General features: G+C 40.0%; 1 protein-coding gene across 3 annotated transcripts in view; it reads right to left on the reverse strand.

Moving 5' to 3' along the window:
- Nucleotides 1-4,770: 4,770 nt before the first annotated feature.
- The window catches only part of CRADD (CARD and death domain containing adaptor protein), a 78,787-nt gene continuing 61,440 nt past the window's right edge, over nt 4,771-22,117 (reverse strand). For 2 of the 3 annotated variants that reach the window (XM_014249127.2, XM_014249128.2), the window contains exon 3: nt 4,771-5,288. In XM_014249127.2, the coding sequence (XP_014104602.1) occupies nt 4,993-5,288 (296 nt within the window). In that variant the 3' untranslated portion in view covers nt 4,771-4,992. Of the gene's footprint in view, nt 5,289-20,680; nt 20,913-22,117 lie in introns of those variants that run through there. The other variant, XR_001331243.2, reaches the window with a different exon arrangement.

The following is a 22,117-nucleotide window of genomic DNA, read 5'->3' on the forward strand; positions in this document are numbered from 1 at the left end:
CCCACCAGTTTCAAAGGAAAATTGCAATTAATCTTTTTCCACAACTAAAATGCTAGGTTCAGAGGTGAATTCTGCTAAAACACATACTAATTTTTTAATCTGCGTATATTTGTTTCTGGAAAATGCTCATTTTTCTCAGGTAAGCAGTTAAAAAAGACACTGCATTCAGGGTGGGGAAAAAGCCAGAATTTATTTTTATATCTTTAGATCTTAGGTGACTGTAAGACGCCTTGAAATTTAAAAATCTTTTCATTTAGTGAAATTTAGACAAAGATTTTGAATCTTCATTGTAAATAGACAAAGGTTTTATCAACTGTCCTTTTAGCTCTACTTCTACTGTGTCTTGACATTGGTCTATGTCTATGGAGAATATGGAAGCTTATAAACAGCTTTAAATATTTATATATTAGCTCTCAGAGGCTGTTTTCATTTCCAGTAGGAAACAAAATTGGCAGCATGACCACATTTAGCATTAGATGAGCATGCCTTTTATTTTCTTTAACTATAATATAACATTGTTTATTTTTTCAGACTTTTGCAAAATGTTTTATTCCATAGATCAATGGCCATCATAAAATATGACTCCAGATGGAAATTTCCCTCACTATATCTGGGAGAAGTGGTTAACACATGAATGCATTTTCACTGGCAGTCTGACATGCTTTTACCCTGTGAAGATCCTTCCTTTGTGATTATTCATACAGCTTATGCAAGTGAGAATTAGTGCTCTTAGGTCTTGCCTATTGCCATGCTAAGAGTCCACCTGTACTTGCAGAGTACAAAACAGTTTTATAGAGCTTATTTACCACTCAGAAGAGTTAAATGGGATGTCAGAGTCTCCTCTGGAGACCAAGGAAGAAAATCAATGACGACTTCTTCCAAGGACTGCAAGCTATGCCATCTGTTTCATTTGAAGCTCCAGAAGTGGCCACATTTTATGCTTTCCTGTCCTGGAGCTCCTAAACTCTGCCACAAATAAGTAGATACCAATAACACCAAGTTTCACTAGTGAGGATTTTTCAATATTGATTAAGAAACCTAAACACATCAGAGAGAAGTTTCTTCTGGCTCACTTTTGCCAAACTCACACTCCATCCCAGAGCCCAAAGTGGCTGTGCACTTCACCACAAACAGTGGAACTGGGGTTCCCCTGGAAGCCAGCCTGCCCCCTGCACCAACCCTGGAAGCACAGCGGGCAGGGAGGACAGGAGCCCCTGTGCAGGTCTCCTGTCATCACCCAAACTTTGGCACAAGAGAGTTTGAGGTAAAGGGAGAGATGGGGAAACTCACTGAGTTGTCTCGGTCCTGAACAACACTCAAGTTGCAGGCTTGTCCATGAGATTTAAATAAATAAATTTGCTCTTAAATTAGCAGAAAAAATTAAACATTTTCAGATCTTCTGAGTGTTCTGTGAGAGAATAAGAGGCCTTACTATACATCTGAAGAATTAAACTGCCCTAATTGCATCCTTGTGCAAAATAATGCATTACATACAAAAGAAAAATATTTTTTAAGTGGATGGAAAAATCCACTGAGTTAAAGGAATACTACTGTCAGTTAAATGTATCCCTGCATTTGTGTAGTGCAAAAACAAGCTTTAATAAAAATGAAGAATCTGATAGGAACATTTCCATGAATTTTAAAATAACAGCAATGGAAACAATCTCATAAAACAAGTAAACCTCTCCCTCAGATATTCAACTCAAGTATTAGAGCATTCATTCAGGCCCTGGGAATGTGAAAGCAACTATAAATTACGAATTATATGCTTTGCTCTACAATATGAGAGGCCAGATTTTATAATCTTTGTCTAACTGTGGCTCCTCTAATTTTAGTACCAGGTGCAAGGGTTGTACCATTTAGCCCACCTAAAGAAACTGGAGAAATTACCTGATATGATACTCACCTATCAGGTTTCCAGTGGCCCATACTAGATGCTCAGACAGATCCCTATCTTGAAAGGAAGCCTTATTTGGCATGAAATTTCCTATCTACTGAAGGTTGTTTTCTTAACCATTAAAAAGATTCTGAAGTTATCCATATTAGTTATGGATTACCTGACATTGGCCAGCCATGGCCAGCAGGTTGAGGGAAGTGATTATCTACCTCTTCTCCGCTCTTGTCAGACCCCAGCTGGAGTGCTGCTAGCACCTCTGGAGTCCATACACAGGAAGGACATAGAAGCACTGGAGTCCAGAGAAGTGCCATAAAGAGGACCAGAGGGCTGGAGCACCTCTCCTGTGAGGAAAGGCTGTGATAGTTGGGACTGCTCAGCCTGGAGAAGAGAAGGCTAAGGGAAGACCTTATAGCACCATCGAGTACCTGAAATAGACCTACAAGAAAGCTGGAGAGGGACTTTTTACAAGGACATGTAGTGATAGGATAAGGAGGAGGAGCTTCAAACTGGAAGAGGGTAGGTTTAGATTAAATATTAGGGAGAAATTCTTAACTATAAGGGTGATTAGGCACTGAAACAGATTGCCCAGAGATGTTTGGATGCCTCATTCCTGGAAGTGTTTAAGGCCAGGTTGGATGGGGTTTTGAGCAAACTGGTGTACTAAAAGGTGCCCATGGCAGTTGTGTTGGAGCTAGATGATCTTGGAGGTCCTTTTCAACCCAAACCATCCTATGATTTCATAAAATAAAGAACATGAAATGCAAAGTTCACCCAGAGAAGCAGGTACCAGGGTCCTGCAAGTGTGCCCATTACATTGCTTTACTGCCCAGACTGGTTGCCTCCTTGGAGCACTGTGATCATTCTGGGTTAATTGGGGATGAACTGTCTTGAAGACCAGTCTTGTACTCAGACTTGGTCCTTGCTGGTTCAGAACAAGATAAGGTACTTACATTTATGACAGTGGGAGTCAACTGCTTCCTCTAAATCACATTTTCAGTAGTTTCTCCTGTCAACCATCTCTAGCTTTTTTTCCTCTGAACTGCTGTCAGGAAGACTGCTTTGCCTCTCCTTCCTAATATGCAAACCATGCTCCTGTCAATCTCACTGGCAGAATTGCTTCAAAGTCCTCATCCCACTCCCTGTGTTGGGCTGTGCTCGTATGAATTTGCCAAATGCCTGTACACCTGCTCTGGGATGGTTTTCCACCTAAAAAAGAACATGTTGGCATTAAAGCATTGTGAAACAGAAAAAATAAATAAATCCCAAACTCTAAATTAATTTAGCTTGTTTATCTGGAATTTGTTGATATAATTAATCTCTGGAAGCAGGATATGAATAGTTGAGATCTGAATAGGAGTAGTTAAGATCTGAGTGAGGTATAACAGTATCACAATTTAATGAGGGTCATAACTGTATACAGAAGATTAAAACCAAAATATTACCAGATAGCTTCAGAACCTGCAGGAGCCAGATCCTGCCAGGATATATTTTCTGTTTCTATGCTTCTAAAAACCAAGGCACATAGGATTTCTTTAAAATCTTTTTGTCTTTTCTAATTTCCTATGTATTTCAAAATTTAGGTATAAAACTAACAAATTTTAAACAATAAAAAGCAATTAAGTTCATTCTTGCCCCAGTAAAGACTTCAGACAAGGCTGTTAAGCTGTGAAATTAGAGCAAATTTTGCAGGATGGGAAGTTCTTTGGCAATGACTCTGTAGATGAAACAGTCTAAAGTAACTTATTCATAAATAGACCTAGAAACTCAGCATCAAAATTCTGTTCTTCATTTACTGTACAGCAAACTGCTCAGGGAGAATTAAAATGTATTCTGCCTCTTAGCCTTAGGCATCAGAGAGCAGCTGGTCACTCCCATTGCCTTTGGGTATCCTGCAGACTGATCCCCACTTGCCTGGTCAGCAAAAATCTCAGCATTTTTTCCCAGCAGGAATAAAATCTCCATGACAGAAGGGGAGGAGGAGAAGAGCACAAACTTTACTGTTTTTCTGTATAAAATCTTATCTTCATTGGTGGTACAATTACACTGGCAAAGAACTGAGGACAGCAGTGCCAAAACTGCCCCGTGAGGTGCAGAAAAGCTGGTAAAAAGTAAATGAGCCTGGTGCACGGCTGAGGAAAGCTGTAGGGAGAATAGTGGGAAGTTCATCTTGACCAGAAAGGACCTGCAAAATTCACTATCCTGTTGGGTGTGCAGTGGTCAGAGCAACGTGCCTATGGATGTTTGACCTCACCATGAAACAAGATTGCCTGGATACAGAGCATAGTTCAAAGACTCAGAAGGTCTCCCAGTTTATCTATGGACAACTTAGAAGCTGTCTCCTTTTTTAGGCTGCTTCTTGCTCAGTTTACTTGGTTCTTGCCTACTTCTGGTCACTTTTCTACTGTGTGTCTTCCTTGAGAACTCCCCACCTGTGACATGGCATATGCACATAGGGCCTGCCTGCAGAAACCTACACCCATTAAATAATAACAGCAGAAACCCTCACAAGCACCCTACAGTCCTGCTATTTCCACTTAGGACCTTTTTCAATGGCAGACAAAAGTGACAGCCATCTATCCTAGCAAGAAACTGTATGTGGTGAAACTTTTATAAATGTGAAATTAGCCACCTGCAATAACTGTTGTAAAATTGTTAAATTAGTAATGGTGATTAGTCTCATTTTTTGCTATAATATCAGGGAACTAGCATGAAACAGCAGTAAAAAGACTCCAACATAGTTTAGAAAATAAGTGAAACCAAGTCTTGTTCCCTCAGTGAAATCAAAAACCTTGCTGAACTCACTGCAGGCCTGCCTGCTTGCAAGAACTTTGTCACCCTATATCCCCACTGAAATAGCACAAAAGGGAACAGGAAAGAGTGATCCATTTTTTAATGTCTGCTAAAAATTAATCTGGCATGAAAAGAATTACAAGTCATAAGATGTCACAGAAAACTGGAATGTTTAAGCTTAATAAAATCACAGATCCCAACTTCAGTTTTTTTACAGTTTGAGACATCCGATCTTCAACATACATTTCCATCCTCTTCACTTAATTTAATGAAATGTGTGGAAGCACTGAATAAATAGCATGTCTTCACTCAAGCATGTACTGTATCACCGAAGGATCCACTTCCTCTGCCATCAGACTGGCGTGCAGTCTTTGAATTGTCGCTTTTTTCCCCAAACGCTGTTTCCACAGGACAAATGCAGCTACGATCTGAGACTGCAGGTTGTGAGGGTGATTGACTTTACATCGATAGATGTCAGTATGGGACAAACCCAAGCACAAAACTATATGCTCCCATTCAGGTCCCAGCCTCCTTGCCAGCTTGTTCAACTGCTGATCTGTCGGTGACATCTTCAAAATGCATGGTGCAACTTCAGTTATGTCTGTAAAAGAGAGAAAGAAAAAAAAAAAGAGAGAAAGAAAAAGCATGTGTGTCACTAGGCAATGCTGTAAGAGTTAATGGGAGACATTGATAAAGGAGGGAATAAGCATAAGCAAGGCTGAGGTGAAAGAATTAATTAATTAAAGAAACAGAATACATATTTACCTAGAAAAATTAATTATGTAATGAACCAGAAGATTAATCAGAAGAAAACTATTGCTCAGTAGACCATGCTAGGTAGCCTTGTGATTCTGGACATCAGTAATCCAGACATCAGAACTGTACACCAAAGCCAAGACTTCCAGAAGTAATTATAGATTTCAGGGTAGTGAACAAGAAAGGTTTTCAGGGAACCTGTTTCCAGCAGCCATCATCCTCAATGTGTTTGCACCAGTATGATATAGTGACAAACATGGGACCAATAATTCCTTATTACTCCTATTCTGTGATTCCATTTATACACTTCAGAAATAACTTTGATCTCTTACTTAATAGGCATTACTCTTTTTTTCTTCTGAGGGTTGTTCAAAGGAAATTCTGTCCTAAGATGCTACTTACCTATTCTGCCCTGTCATGTATAGCAAACTCATCTTGAGGAGACCAGCCTTGAGGGCTTTTCCTATATTTGAATTAATCTATAAGCATGGTTCAAGTGAACCCAAATGAACAGGGCATCAACAGTGTTCACAAATACAAGCTACGCTTCTTTATCCCTCAGCCCAGTTCTTGTAACACTCCTGAAAGCAGGCATGTATGTGCCACAGCTCCATTCATCTGAGCTCCTTGAAGATGTTTTCAGGAGAATGCAAGGAGGTCCAATTTTTTCTCAGAGATTTTTGCCTGATGTTTAGTCCCATAGGATTGTCCACATACCCAAGAGAATGCACTCTTCATCCAAAAAGATGTTTCACATTAAACTGGTACCTGAGGAGGACAGGATCAATTCAACTACCAAAGCAGCTTTCACAGGAAGAATTAAGATAGCTGTAATTATCATCAGTAAAAATCTTGTAGGGACTGAAGCAAGCATTTCTTACAAACACAACTGATCTCTTTATGTGTTCCCTAGAATAATCTGGTGATTAAAATAAAATCCCGAAAGTATTCATACAAACAGTGTTAGTAGCCAAGTGAGAATACAGTGCTATTCAGAAACATGCTATGTGAGATCCAGCTCACCTAACTACAGATAACACCTCTTGAACTAAATATGCTAGGATTAATTACTGCTGAGAAGAGAAATAGACTCTTCTAAAATACAAACTCTCTCACTGGAAAGAAGATTTCTAAAATAATCAGATTAATTAACTAAACTCCTCTAAATGTGCACATTTCTCTCCACTTAGTGTAAAAGGAGAACTGGGTATAAGCTTAAATGTTGACGCTGATGCTGTAAACAGCCAGTGCCAGTGAAATTATTATCTTCCTGTAAGTTCAAACCACATGCCAGCCTTTAAAAAGGTGCATTTAGAAAAGCAGCATAAAACACCTACAAAGCATATTTATTCTTCAATAGCTTTTGTGATCAAAAGCTGAAATGAAGAGTCAATGCAGTCTGCAATTGCTGTTCTACTTCTCTTGCTGAAGATACTGCAAAAAAACACAGGCAAAATATCCCCTTGAAAAATGCTGATAATAGCCTGTTGGTCTAAAGCAGCAGACTCCCTACAGAAATGCTGCTTTGCAAAATCTAATTTATTGTTCTAATATCATGCTCACAGTCTCCACTACAGCAGAACAGCAATACCAGAAAGCACATTCCTTTATTTTATCAGAAGTTATTGTTTTCGCATAGAACACCCAGAGCCTGCAAATGTTTGTACAATTTCAGCCAAATAATACACAAGAACTATACAAAGCTGCTTTGAGTAAAGAGAAAATTGCTTTCTGAAGACTATTTAGGTCTCTTTGATCTTTTTGTCTCCAGACAGCCAAAGGAATCTGGGGCAAGTGCTGGTTTGTGGATAGGGCAGAGGATGCACAACTTCTGAAGAAGGCTGAGCAGTACCAGTGGGACTGCCCTATGCTGTCACATCACATGTGATACCAGTTTCACAGGTAAGTCAGGACAAGGCAGTGTATTTCATGAATGCAAATAGTAGAGAATAAAATAAATATAGCTACACTGTGCTGTCACCAACAATACTTTTTGATATTAAACCCTTTCCCTGGCTTATGGTCAGCTACTAAGTGTGTACCCACAGCAGTAATACCTGCCAGCCTGGGCTTTTTGCTCTCACACTAAAGTTTTTATATGTCACATCCACTAGCAGAATGATTTTGCGATACTGAAATGTGATCAAGAAGGAAGGCCTAACAATAATACATGTCAGCTTGTCCATCCAGCCTTTGATATTAGACAGGCTTTTTTTTACTACAATAAGTATCTTGTGTTCAGTCTGTTATCAGCCCTTTAATTAGGATCAGAATAAAACCCATCCAGGAGATCTTTTCATCTTACGCTACCATCTGATTCTAATATGGATGTGGAAAACTCTGGGACAGAAGCCAAATGTTAAATTTAATACAAAGGACTGGTATTTCAGTCTCATTTTATTTTCTTTGATAGCTCATTTTCAGCTCTGATACAAAAACACTGAGGAAAATCGTAGATAAATATTACATGACAGACAATATTATTTAGAGTTATAGAGAAATATTTAGTGAGAACTTTCTGTTATGACAAATGCAAAATCACAAAAAGATCTAGGTAAGTTCTAGGATTAATGTCACTCCTAATTTAATAAACCTAATGGTATTTGAGGTGAAATAGAAATGAGTTCTCTGTGCTCATGCCCAAACTGCTTTGCATATATTGCAAAAATATTAAAGATATCTTTTATTTTAGCTATGTTTACTACAAACTCTCATTTATAATCTCTGCTTGTCAGGAACAGCCTGAAGGAGGTAATGAGATTAGAGAAAAAGTTTCAATTATGCAGATCCTGCAGTTGCATTTGAAAGGTACTTTTAGGATACTGAGACCTCATTTTTGGAAAAAAAGGTCAAGTTTTTCTTGTTCTAGGTGGGTCTGATGAGTAGGTGTACGTGCTTCTGTCAGGCAAGCGCTTCTGCTTAGCAAAACGAGGACTGCGCTGTTAAAAATGGGAAGAAGTGGAAGAAGTGGGGCTTGGGGCACCACCAGAGGGTGTTGAGGGTTGCTCTGGAGTAGGCAACTTGTGCTGCTGTCACCTCCACCGAGAACACCAAATGAAACACTGTGTCCAGCTGTGGCCATGGTCTGGGCTGCAAGGTGCCAGCGCCACATGCTGCAGAGATTTAGAGGCTGAAGTCTCACTGCTCATGCGGAAACCACTAAGGTCCTGAGCAATGAGGAGCCAACAGCTCTGTGCTGGGGAGAGAGGCAGCCTGGTGCAGAACTTCTCTCCTGGGACCACCAGCCAGCTGGCTGGCATGGTTCTTGGGACCATGAAAATCCCCTTCCCTAAGGCTGGAGATGGGAAGGACACTCTCCACTCTGGCTGTGAAGCTGAAACTGACCCAGAGAAAGACCTGCAGCTCCTTCTATTCAAAGCTGTAGCATGAGGGAATGTGCTTCTCCCCATGGCTGGTGAAGGAAGCTCATCCACACTGAGCTTTATCCTAGTTGTTCCAGTTAAAAAACAGGAGATGTTGACAACTTCTGGCCTGTGTGCACATCTGTACTTCCAGACCACTGCACAAAAGAGGAGTTACAGTGGTGCTGGTGAGTGTGGACAGGAAACACAAGATATAGATATAAATAGTATCACAGATACAGACCAGACAAAACAGTCACCCAGATAACAAAGATACAAAAAACACAGGGGGAAAAGGCAGACAGTCAACGCTTTCGCATTTCTTTTTCTTCGGAAACTCTATAGCTTTAAGTAGAAAACTACAAGAAGATACTGGAAAAATCAGGGGGATAGAAAACAAGCTGACCTTAGCTGTGTCTCACTTGGCACAAATGGAAGGATGTAAGATAAAGTCCACACAGGAGACAGCAGCAAAAGGAGCTGAGGCATTCACTGCTGGATAACCTGCAAAATACCCAGCTGATTCCTCAGAACTGCTGGGGACCAAAATGCCTTACAGTTTTGCCTAAAGGGCCCTTCTCTATGTATGTGTGACTTCTTTGTGCATGACCAAAAGCATTTGTTGGAGTTTCAGATAGATTTCTCTGTGAAGTCAGTACATTTTAACACAAACTCAACTTTTTGGCTTTTGCTCCCCGCTGTGTAAAAGGGACTTGGATGGAAATTGCACCTGAATCCAAATTGCTGAAAAGATCTGAGTCAGTTGCTGCCTAATCCTACGAGAACAATGCTACAGGCAGTTCAGAAGACAGTTGAAGAGTCAGGGATATATTATGGCCCATCTTTTATCTAATAACTAATAAACCTGTCTGTTGGGAAAGGTGTTTCTGCAGACTGGTCTTTGCTTCCAGCACTGCCTCTGTATTTTATCCGCTTAAGAGGACCATGTACATACTTGTTGGGTAAGACAAGAAGGAGCCGTGGAAGAGGAAATGGGAATCCAGCTGTCTCTTGAGTTGCACATTCTAATGCCCAGACATACTCCATTTCTCCTGGTAAATCATTACAGAAAAAATATAAAGATTTCCCTGGGAAGGGTCAAGAATGCTTCCTAGCCTCCAGAACAGCACCGGCTTGAGAGAAAACTCTCCTGGGAATCAAGGAGTATGCTGAAATCAAGCGTGCAAGAGCCCTTGGCAGGAACAATGCTAGGAAAATGCTCTAATTTTTATATAATGACATCAGAAACAGGTCAGCGAGTCTGGTCTTCAGACCCTGCAAAACTGGAATGGGACTGTAAAGAGGAGTAACTACTTGGGCATGCATCTGGCCACAGCATCTCCTCCTGCTAGGTGTATGGAGTCCTTCAGTGATCTGGACTCAAGACGCTAACTACTGTTCATTTAATCCTCTTATCAGATACTAGTGATGATTTCTGAAGAGTTCAAAGCAAGCACTTCAGAGTCCTCTTTAATCATCTTTTCTGGCATCTGGAGAACAGTTCTTCCCTGAGAAGTGGTAAAGTTGGATTAAGAGGTTCTACAAGCAGCAAACCAAAGAAGCCTCACTTCCTCCCCAGGATGTGAATCCTACAGAGCTGACTTCAGGTCTTCTCCAGCTGCTTACCTGTTCTCAAGACACTCATGAAACTGCTCCTTTCCTCAACAGCAAATAGGCAGGCTTCTTGATGTTGGATAAGAGGTTCAGAAGCTACTAGGGGTACATGCATGCACACAACACCCCACAGCAGATTAGCACATGGCCCTGGTTACTAGAGGAAATTCAGCTAAAAGGGACTCTGGAGCTCCCCAGAGCCATCATGGCTAACATGCTATCAGTGGCATGTGGGGCACTTCAGCTAAAGAAAAACATACATAATATTGAATTTAGTGTGAGGTTCTGCTTCCCTCCAGCTCATTCATTTAACTAGCCTGAGCCACAGACCCAGCACTGGGTACAGAAGGGGCACGGTTGCCAAGGCTGTGTGTTGTATGTTTTGGCAGCTGTGCTATGTTACAAAAATTATTTACTGACTGAATGTCACAATAGTAAACAACTTGCATATAAACAGGTATATTTGCTTTAGAGTAAAATCCCCTTGTCATGAGCACAATAGTGAGAGTGTGTCATGAACAAAGACAACACTTGGCAGATCAGGACGGGACAGGCTTTCATGAGCAGTGAGGGTTGCAGAACCTGAACTGAAGGACACTACGTAACGCTCCTGGAGAGACTGAAGATTTCTAGGAGCTGCAACCTCCCTGAGCTGCTAGAGATGCTGGATGAAAAGAATAGCAGAGAAGAAACATTTTGAGGGATCCCAGTAAGTGCCACAGATAATTGAAGTAAAATGCAAAATTATGGTGGAGATCCTGGTGAGAAGGCTAGAAAAGAAAGAAGTTGTTGGGTAACTGCAGGGGATTGCTTGGCTTGATTTGTTAGAAAAGAAGATGAAAGGTTACAGTAAGTCTCCATTTGTAAGCTGCTCTGCTGCTTTCTTGTTCAGCTGTTCTCTCCCAACACTGTTAACAGGTGAAACTGCAGGCAAATGCCTGTCTCTTCCTACATCACATTCAAATTCATAAGCCAACCTGCAGCCATGAAGGACTGGAGTGCCAGACAGGAAATTATCACATACAATACTTGGCAGGTCTTCATGGAGTGTCCAGCACTTAGTCCTGCCTGTGCAAGTCAGAATTGTCATGAAGGATTATAAGGCTATTTCATTTCAGTGAACTTTAGGATCCAATTTGGGATCTGTTTAAACACAAGAAACAAGTTCAAATTGCTAATCAATGAAATCAATGAAAAAGAGTAAAACATACTATCCAGAAACCAACCCCTACTATATAATTTGGGTGTTATTTTTTAATCTTGTCATTGTTGCTAATTAAACACCAGACCGCTTCAAAGGCCAAGAAGGAAACATTAGTATTTTGCAACAACTCCAAATAATCATGCTCCAGAGAACATGGAGAAAGTATTTCTCTTCTAGGTATCTGTCATGGAGTTACTTTACCTTTAAGAAAGTTTAAATTGCTGGGAACTGCCTGGAGTCTTTTCTCCTGACTCGGTCATTGCTGAGAATTGACAGCAGTTTAGGCCATTGAAAAGTGGGATCAACTTGTGAACCCTACCTTAAAGCGTAAAACCAGAGCTCTCTTGGTTCTCTTTGTTTCCTGGCTGGGAAGGGTGGCAGAGCTTCAGGCCTCCCGTTCCCTGCCCAGCCCATGCGGCCGGGCGGGGACTGGGCTGGGCCCAGCGTCTCCCGGCCGGGGGATGCGGGCCCTGCGGAAGGTTTTCCCCGGGCTCTGGCCGGGCCGGGCCGAGCCGATCTCTGGCTCGGCTGCAGGTTTTTTGCTGTAACTAAATTCACTAGAAACTGCTGAGTGAAGAAAGAGAGAGGCTCTGGGCCTGCAGCGGGCTGGGCGCGGCGACTGCACTCTCCAGAGCAGCCATGAGGAACTTTCCATCGCAGACGGCTCCAGCTCCTGCACAGGCCGAGGCCACAGAACTACCTACAACAGCCTGGGCAAGATTTTAACTCTTTCATTTCCCAGATGAGACTTGCGGATTAATCTTTTTATCCAGACAGAGAAAAAGAGAGCGATCAACATGAAAAGAGACTTTATAAACTACCAGTGTCAGGAAAGAAAAGAAGCTTCAGAAAAGGTAGAGAATTAGGAAGATGCTTTAATTAAGCTGAAATATCTTTCTGTTAAAACTATGGAAATGGACAATAAGGTCTTGAAAACACTCCTTTAATTCATGACAGTATATAGGGAGGAATAGAGTGTTCAAAGTGTAAATTTTGAGTAAAAAGTAGAGTAATTATGGTACAGTGAAGTGCTGGAAGATTTGAAGCCTTGACAGGCAATGAGAAAACTGTTTTCTAGTGAAGCTCACAGAAACAGATGAAGAAGACTTTTTGCCTTTGAATAACTTATCCTTAAAAATCCCATCCCTAGACTCATGGCCCATACACACTTGAGAGTGATGTGAAAATGGGAGGAGTGGGCTCTAATAACAGCAGCTCTGGGCAGCTAATATTAGGGCAATGGAAAACTAACAAAAATAGTTTTTCTTGTGAGAAACTCCATAAATTAACAGTAAGAAACTTCTGTTTCTCTACAAAGACTGGTGAAAAGACTGTAGCAAGAATTGGGACTGTTTTAACCATCAAAGTTCCAAAGTTTTTGTCTCTTTTGTCATGTGAACAAGGGAATAGTGGGTAGACAGGGGATGAAAAGGTTTTTCTGGAAGTTTATTCTGGTGTTCTTATTATTGTAGTTTGTCAATAAACTTTCTTTTTTTTCCTTTTAAGTTTTATGCCTGTTTTGCTCTTGTTCTAATCCATATCTCACAGCAAGAAATAAGTAATTTTCTTAGTTATTGGTTTAAAACCATGACAGTATCAACACATACGTATCTTCTATGCATCTGCAAACAGCATGGATCACTCGGCCCATCCAAAGTCTACTCAAACCCACCAGATCTGCCTTCTGGTTTCAGTTGGTTTTAAAGAGTGTTTGACGAAGGAGTGAGAAAAACTGAACTGTACTATTTGCAGACAGATACCAGACCCCATAAGAGATATTTTTCCATATATAAAGTTAGTACACTCAGCTAGAATTCACTTACAGAAGAAGAGTAAAATAACTTGGAGAAGTTGTATAGCCTTCTCCTGCTTTTAAACGCGTGCATAGCTGTTTCTGTCTCTCCTGCCAAATGTGAGCAGTGAGCTCACTACAGGGATAGCTGCAAGGTGGGAGGCTGTGACAGCTGTTCCACTTGTTTGTGCTGGTTGCCCCCTCTAAAGGCTCCTGCTGACTACCAAAGAGATGCCGACCTCCTTCATCCCATTTCAGGCTACTTGAGAACACCATCTGATGATGACTACCAAGCAGCAGCTGATCTCTGTTCTCTGCTTGGGAAATCCAGATTGTTCCTCCCACAAAGTAGACTCTGCATGGGGAAATCCTGGTGATGGAAAAATCCTGGTGATGGAAAACCTGCACCTTTGTAGAAACAATAGATCCAATATCTTCTTAAGAATATATACTATCTTTTCTAATGCAATCCATTCAAATCTTGGCCAGTTAAATATCCAGAGTAACCTACAGAATGGAATCTCTACAGTGAATACACTGAAAGAAAAACACCCAAAATAAAAAATATACTTTAAAAAGCAGTATATTTTTTTTCAGCTGACCATGTTACAGTAAAACAAATCTAACAGAATTTTATGAGTAGTCATGCTTCACAGTTTCTGTAACTTGGTAACTTCTGATCTGATGAATGCAAACATTATATATGGAATTTGCATTAATAAAATCAACTTCTGTCAATTAGTGATCACAAAACACGTACTTGTAAGCATACTTCTGTCATGGTAATTTACATCTCCAAGTATCTTAATTAAATTATGAAAGGTACTAATCAAAATGAAAGTGAATATGAAATACATTTTTAAGATTGGCTTCATTCTTCCTCATTGTGCTGTTTTTTATGACTTGCATTAAAATATACTAATTTCTCTGTCTTATTTTTAACAAATTGGAAACTATCATACATATGACTGCCAATATGTAGAATAAATTGTGACCATGATCCTTTGGTAATCAAATTGATGGCACTTCCCTGAAGTGAAGCACAATCCACCTCAGGTACCAAATTCAGCTCCTTCCTGCTGAAAGCTAGCTGGGACTCTGCATTAGTGGTATAATTAAAAAGTACATAGATCTTAATTTGTTGGCAGCTCTTCTCCTCTGTGAGCTCTAAAACACCACACTTCATGACATTAAGTACATTTTGGGTATTAGGGTAAGAAAAACAGCATAAAATTTTGTAAATCTACAGGCAATTCAAGAACACAAATGTTTCTATTTTGGCTCCATTCCAGCAGCTAATTCATATATTCTTTATCACTTGCTAAGGACTGCCTAGTAGCTGCAGATGGGGAAGCAGACTGGTAAATCTGAAACATAAACATTCAGATTTCACAACAAAAGTTTTTAGTTGTATTCCCACTATTCAGTTTCAGTTGCTACACAGTTTTCTTGAACATTTTTTAATCTGCTGCTGCATACCATGAGATCAAGTAATTAATTTAATGAATAAATGGCAGTTGCAGATGCATGCAAGGAAAAGAGCACCAATGCAAAGTAAACAGAAACACAACATAATATAATGTCTACTCTTTTCAGGCAGGATGACCTAACATTACAGGCAGTGCTGGATTTAATCATACTGTGGCTTTAGACCTTGCATTTTATGTTGCTCTAGGCACTGATGTAGAAGTAAAATTTGCTTGATATTTCCTATTAATTTCTATATTGTTATACATAAGTGAGCAATATGCATGAATACTGAAATCACAGCTAATGATGGCATCTTTGCAGTGTACCTTTGATATAAATGCATGAACAAGTTCAGCATGGAGCAATACACTAAGGGAAAAAAGAAAGATCTACTCAATTGTTAGGTTCCATGGAACATTCAAGCTTTCAGGAGCTACTAGACAGCACAAAGACACCTGCTAGTCTGAAAGAGTAGAGAGTTTTTGTTTTACAGGCCAGCAGTCACACCAACAGTCAAGCCTACAAATAATGCTGAAAAAAATGAAATTCTGAAGAATGTCACTTCATTTCTATAGTTTCCAATGCTCTGCAGTTCCTAGTGAATTGAATGGTGTTTGATAATACAGAACTTTCAACCATTAATTATAGATCTGAAGCCTACAGAACTAAAATTTATCTTAGTCAAGTTTCTTCTCCATGCTATCATAAATAAAAAAATTATCAGCAGGTGATTTTATGAAGTTGTGATGATCATAAAATACATTCATATTTGTTGTAGACTTCTTATGGTATCATAGGAGGCAAATGTTTACCCATGTGGGTTGGGCAGCTCTGACAGATTAATTCACCCACTCTAAGTGAAAAACAAAACTAACTGGAGCAATTAATGATTGTTTTGTCAGTGAGGTGACAAAATCATCATGCAACTTTTGTCAGGGGATTGGAAGCTAACATTTTTGACAGACGTTACTTGAATGCATATTTCAAAAAGCCTGAGCTGTCTTTCAAAGAGCTGAGGCAAGTGCTAATCCTGCTGCTCCTTTGCATGCAAGACTCAAAGACTCTTTAGGCTTTTAATCTGATGAGTACAATAAGTGAGTAAACTTTTTTTACTATCAACTTTCCTATCAAGAAATCTTTCTAAAAGCTACAGCATTTCAGCAATAAAATCATGTGCTTGAACTTTAGCTATCAATATTCCTTTCATGCAACAACAACAACAATGACACTACCAGTATGAAGGACTGTTTTCTTCTAAAACAAAAATATATCACACATGTTTCCCTTGCAGGACTAAAACTAAATGTGACAATAAGCCATTATATTTAGCCTTGATAGAACTCTTCATTCCTCCTCAAGATTTTTTTTCCTCAAGTTGGCTCCTCTTTTTTGCTTTGGCTCGAGTCATTAGAAATATCAGAATCAAAGATCTGCATGACAGATGGAGCTCAGTTGTGAAGAATGCCTTTGGCTGGTGAGGATCTTTGCCTGGCAGGTGTCAAACCAAAATTAATACTGCACATATTATAGCGAAGTGAGACTGCGTTCCTTCCTGACCACAAACATATATTAATAGAACGAGCCACTCACAGCAAGCTAAAACAGTACTATCATTCTGCTGAATCCTCCACTGCTTGGCATTTTATTTAATCACTTACATCCGTGCAAAACAAGTAAACAGTGCAACAGGTGAGTTTAGTGTCTCCTTACAGACATTTTGCATAGGTGTAAAGACTTCACAAAATGCCATAGGCGACATGGATGTAGACCCCTCCTGGTTTCTTTTCTTCTTCCATTTTTTGCATCAGTACTCTAAATGCTTATGAACTTTAGTAGACTTTTTGACATTTCAAAATACACAGGAAAAAAAAGGTAGTGGTACTAAAATACACTGCTCAGCTACCATCAGTTGCTGTGCCTGGCTTGCCAAATGCAATTCAACAGCCTGAGTCAGAAGACAGAGCTTTCCATAGGTGTCAGGAAGGAGGGCTTCAGGTGGCGTCACTTGTGTCTCTCCATTTTCAGATGAATGGAAGGCTTAGCATCACAACCAGCCCTCTCAAGAGCCAAGTCAGTCAAAGATATGCAAGAAACCAATTTAGAACCTCATGGCTGGTTTCACAGATCCATACTGTCCAACAGCAATTTTAGCTGTCCAATAGGACCGTAATTTTAGAAGGTCACAGCCACAAGACTTTCAGTTATCTGTAAAGCAAACGTGAGAATGCATTTGTGTGTGTGCGCATATAAATACATATATATATATGTACATATATACGTACACACACACACATATATATGTATGTATGTATGTATGTATGTACATGTATACACAAACCTCCCTAATTTTTCAAAATCTTAATTAAAATATATGGAAGTCTGAGATATATGCAAGTCAAATTAATTCCCTTTTTAAAATTTCATTTCCACAAATTGGTTATGGATCTGTCACCTGATCCTGGTAGGAAAAGGGTAAAAATGGGAGTGTGGGTGAAGTAATTTCCGAAACCGAGGTCCAGAGAGCACTTTACACCAGCGGGGATTGGATGAGCACTTCTTTTTCCTCCTTGAGTCAGCACAGCCCGCACCATGTGCTCAGCAGTGGGGCTCGTGGCTGCCCTGTGACATGGCTGGTGCCGGGTGACACAACACGCTGATCCTCTGCCGTCATTAGAGATCCCAATACAGCACGGAAAGTAAGGGGATGACTCACAGCTGCAACCACGCACTCGAGGGCTAAGGACCCAATTACTCTACTACTCAGGAACAGCATTATGCCAAAGGAACTGAAGTAAGTTCAAAATTAAACAAGGTATTAGCAAACATTTGCATTACTTAGGCTGTTTGTAGAAGATTTATGCTACTATTAGTGGGATGATTCATATGCAAAAACCTAAACATCTGAAAAAAATTTTCGTTAAACAGTTAATTTTCATGTCTCATGCATAGACAATGTTTTCCCTCTTAGTTTTGTAGTTTACTAGCTGCCAGACTTTAATCCAAAATTGAAATTTCAATCATTTTGGCTTTTGTACCTAATGAATCAGAAATAAAAATGTTTTAACAACAGAATGAAAAGGCTGGAAGATTGACAGACCATAAAAGATTTGTTATACTTGGTTTGGGATTTTTGCACAGCTATGTCTAATCTAAGTAAGATTGAAACAAAAGTAAAAAGCAAAACTAAAAACTACACAAATCTCTTCTGTCCCACAGATGCAGAAATACAAGTGATATTAGTGTCCTTAAAGGAAACAAACCTGAAATCCTGCTACAAACAAGAGAAAACGACTGTTATTTCCTTGACAACTGTTCCTGAGATCACAGGAACCTCTTAGAGGTAACAATGGAAAACAAATTTAAGAAAGGATTTTTTCTTTGCTTAAGCAAACATCTTTTAGATTCTACAAACTCAGAAACAAAGAAATCAAGAGGCTTTCTTCATAATGCTGAAAATTTTAGCACCAGAACTGTAAACATCAGCTGACTTTATTAAAGAAATCAAACACACCTTGAAATTAACCTTCTAATTGATTTGAGGGTTAGGGTGAAGTATTTTGACCCTCACATTCAACATATAACCTTATTTTGTGTGTGTGCTCCTCAGAGAAGAGGTAAATGACCTGGCAATGGGAGGTTAACACATTCTACAGAAGTGGCCTCAGTTTCCCCTTTGTGGAAATGCACCACACCACATCAGCATATGAAAACTCAGCTGTGTTGTGCAGAAACCACACAGTGCCCACCCACCTAACTGAGCCTTCCACCTGCACCTTAGTATCTGGGAATATCCAAATGACAGAGGGTTCATGTACAAGTTTACAAGCACCAAGACAGAAGACAGGTGAAAATTTGGCTACAATTCTTTGTTGTTCTCTGATCTTGGGAGATTCGAGCTTTCTAAGTCTGTTACAGAGCCTAGGAATTGTATGCTAAAGCCACAAGACTGACCTATTTAAGTATCTTTATTCAGTCTTGTTGATTGAAACTGGAGGCTTCTTATCTACTCAAAAGAGGTTGACAAGAAGATGAAGGTACTGCTACAACTCAGGCTTTTCAAGACATACAATTTACTAGGCATTACATAGTGATATTTATACTGTATTTGAGACATTTGAGAACTTCAGGCACCCCGTGAAAAATCCTTGCTTGAGGCATCTTGGCATTTATACATATATAAAGATTTTCATGTTCAAAATTGCCAAGTAAATGGGAATAGTCAAGCTGAAAACTGTAAAGAGCCTTCCTCTTTTCAGGAAGATCTGTGCAGGCAGATTATGAGACTTGGGACAAGAATCCTTGGATCACCTCAAGAAGCCACATCTCCTTTTGAAACAATCCAGGTCTCAAGCATTTGACAAAGAGACTCAGCAGACCCCCTCTGTAAACCAAGCAAGGAAAATAGAAGCCATTTTTAATACGGTTCTTTGTGTCATGCAAGTATTTCCACATGAAAGTAGAGAAACTCAGTCAACCAAAGATGCCTGTGTCTGTAAGGCAGGAACACAGCTTTTACAGGGAGCAAGTCTGTTTGGAACAGCTGAACAAAAGCTTGATGAAGGAATTTCAAACAACATAGAAAATTGTCTCAGATACACAACTGAAAAAAAAAATAGCTCTGTAAATCCACAGAATGCTCTTCTAAAGACCCTAAGGAACACAGCTTGAGAGTATCTATCAAATAAGATCAGTCAGATATACATGCAGAGACAGCAGGAGGCAGCTGAAACAATCTGCAGCACACCTCTAGTGCTCATCAATCTCTGAGAAAAAAGATAATTACTGCATGAATGTGCACATTACACCAAAGCACAAAGCCAAGGAAAATACATATCTCTGCTAGAAAGAGAAGGTGAGAACTCCTCAGGTTTTACACAGTGGTCTACAGCTCTGTATATTCCAATCCAGTATACTTTCTTTGACTGAAAACACAGCTGTGGCTCTAATTTTGAAGTCCACATTTTTCTGTGGGAATCATTAAATGTAACATCTTTGTCCTGTTCAACAGAAAAACAAATTAATTTATATTTTTTTATTCCACTGCAGCCTTAATTTAATTGTGCAACATTTGCTTTAGAAAAATATTTGAAGATGTTTTAGATATGACCTCATTTATACACCATCCCAGGCTTTCCAGGAACTCGGAACCATCAGCCTCCTAGCCTTTCTTGTACCTGAACTACTGTATTTTATGGCTTCCACGCTGTACTGTCTGGATGCTCTCTGAGCAACTGGGAGGGGAGATGTTCTGCTAAGTACAAACACTTGGGGAGGGGAGTTTGCAGTCTCAGGTGTGGGTTGTGAAAAAGGCTTTGTATGTATTAGGTTATCTACACAGAGTTTGCCACGATTATGTTAAAATAACTCCAAAGAGCTGGGCCTACACATGTCAAAAAGGAAGAGCATCAGAGGAGCCAACAGCCCAGCAGCTCATTTATCCTGCATTTCCCACTCATGACCACAAATTTGAAAGGTGCCCATATTCAGATGCTGCTGGAGCCCTGCTTGCCTCTGCAGTTTTAATCAAAGAAGCTAATTGACCAGGTCCTAGAAAGGTAAACATATAGGTCATCCCAAATAATCTTGAGTAAGGAACTGAGCATAATGGAATAAGGAAATCCACTAAGGTACTGATAACAAAAGGGAGCAGACAACCAAAGGGGTCACTTGCTATTTGAGCCAGAAAGGCTGAAATGTTATGGAAACAAATAGGTACATATATAAACCTCACCTCTACTCTGCCAGCTGCTTCACACAGAATTTTAAGGCATTGAGTTTAATATGGAAAAACATACCTTTGATTCAAATTCTGATGTCTGCATTTACACAAAGTGATAGTTTTTCCAGGACAGTTCACAATGTAGATTCCTTTTTGTCTCTTATCACTGGCTTAGTCTGTTCCCACCTTCTATCACCTTCTCAATCTCTCTTCTCTTCCCTGCCTCATGTTGCAATTGCTGGAGGATTCTGGTGCTGGGACACTGTGCTACCACAATGTCCACCCACCACAGAAAGGCAGCTGGTCTCTTCCCCAGCCCATGCTGGGCAGGCATGCAGCCCTCCCACTGGATAGGTGGACTTGTCTGTCAAAGGTATGTTGCAAGTTTTTCCATGACAAAAATCCCCTGCTACTTTTAAGAAGTGCATTTGTTTTCTTCTTTTTCTCCTCCAACTTTTTCTCTCCTTCCCCCACTTTTTGAGCAGGAAGGAGAGTGACAGGGAGAATAATGATGTCCTCAGCTTCTGTTGGAAAAAACCCACAAAAATTTTCCACCAAAAGTGATTTTTTTTCTGGTTTGTCTTTTTTTATTTTTTTTAAATTTTTTCCTTGTTTTTTGTTTTCTGTGGGTTTTGTTTGTTTGTTTGTTTGGATTTTTTTTTTTTTTTTTTGCACAGTGAGGTTCAGAAACCATGTTTTAAATTTAAATTTCCTAAATAAGGGTCCAGTTAATGCTGTCATTTTGTGTGGAGGGTAGCAGAGACCTGGCACCTTTGTTTCACTTAGCACAGATTGCCGCTGTAAGTGTGGCAAGAGGTCAGCTTGAATTTTTCTCTTGAACTTTTGTATCTTTTCAAACCTCTTTGCAGGGTTTCAGTTGTATAAATCAAACCCCATATTCCAATATGGATGGACAGTTCATCAGGCTTGCTTTCTGCCAGCTGGCTCTGCACTTCACAGTGTTAATTCCCACTGGCTCCACATATTCGAGAAGAAGGAAGAAAATCACTGGTGAGCAAAGAGAGGACCGGAGCAGGCAAAAGCTGGAGTGGCCTTCCCATGCATGGAGAGAGCATCACAGGGGGGTGCAGCAGGTAATGAAGAAGAAAAAGTGTGTGTATGCACCACACACTGTCTTGGTGTCAACTCAGGAGTCAGCCTTGTTTCCTGTGCGCTTTGTCTGAGCAGATGGCAAAGCATGATGGCTGCTGGGTTAGGATTCTGCTGCCAAACCAGCCCCCAGCTGTTTTCAGACTGCTGCTCTCTTTACCAATGCAAAAATAGTCATCTCCCTAATTCCCTCCTTCAAAGTATTATTTTTGGTATTACAGGAGCATATACCTAGCCAGACTATATAATTAACATTACACAATTTTTAATTATCTACCTACAACCATCTTCCTGCTCTAACTGGTGATGGTGGTGTTGAAGGGAGGTTGTTTTGCTGGGTTTTTTTTTGAGACTACTATGAAAATCTGAATTCCTGGGTAGAAACTCACTCGGTACAGAGCCT

This window comes from Pseudopodoces humilis, chromosome 5, assembly GCF_049639895.1.
Source record: "Pseudopodoces humilis isolate 2021_Gansu_Grassland_sample_001 chromosome 5, ASM4963989v1, whole genome shotgun sequence".
In the NCBI taxonomy this organism is placed as follows: Eukaryota; Metazoa; Chordata; class Aves; order Passeriformes; family Paridae; genus Pseudopodoces; species Pseudopodoces humilis.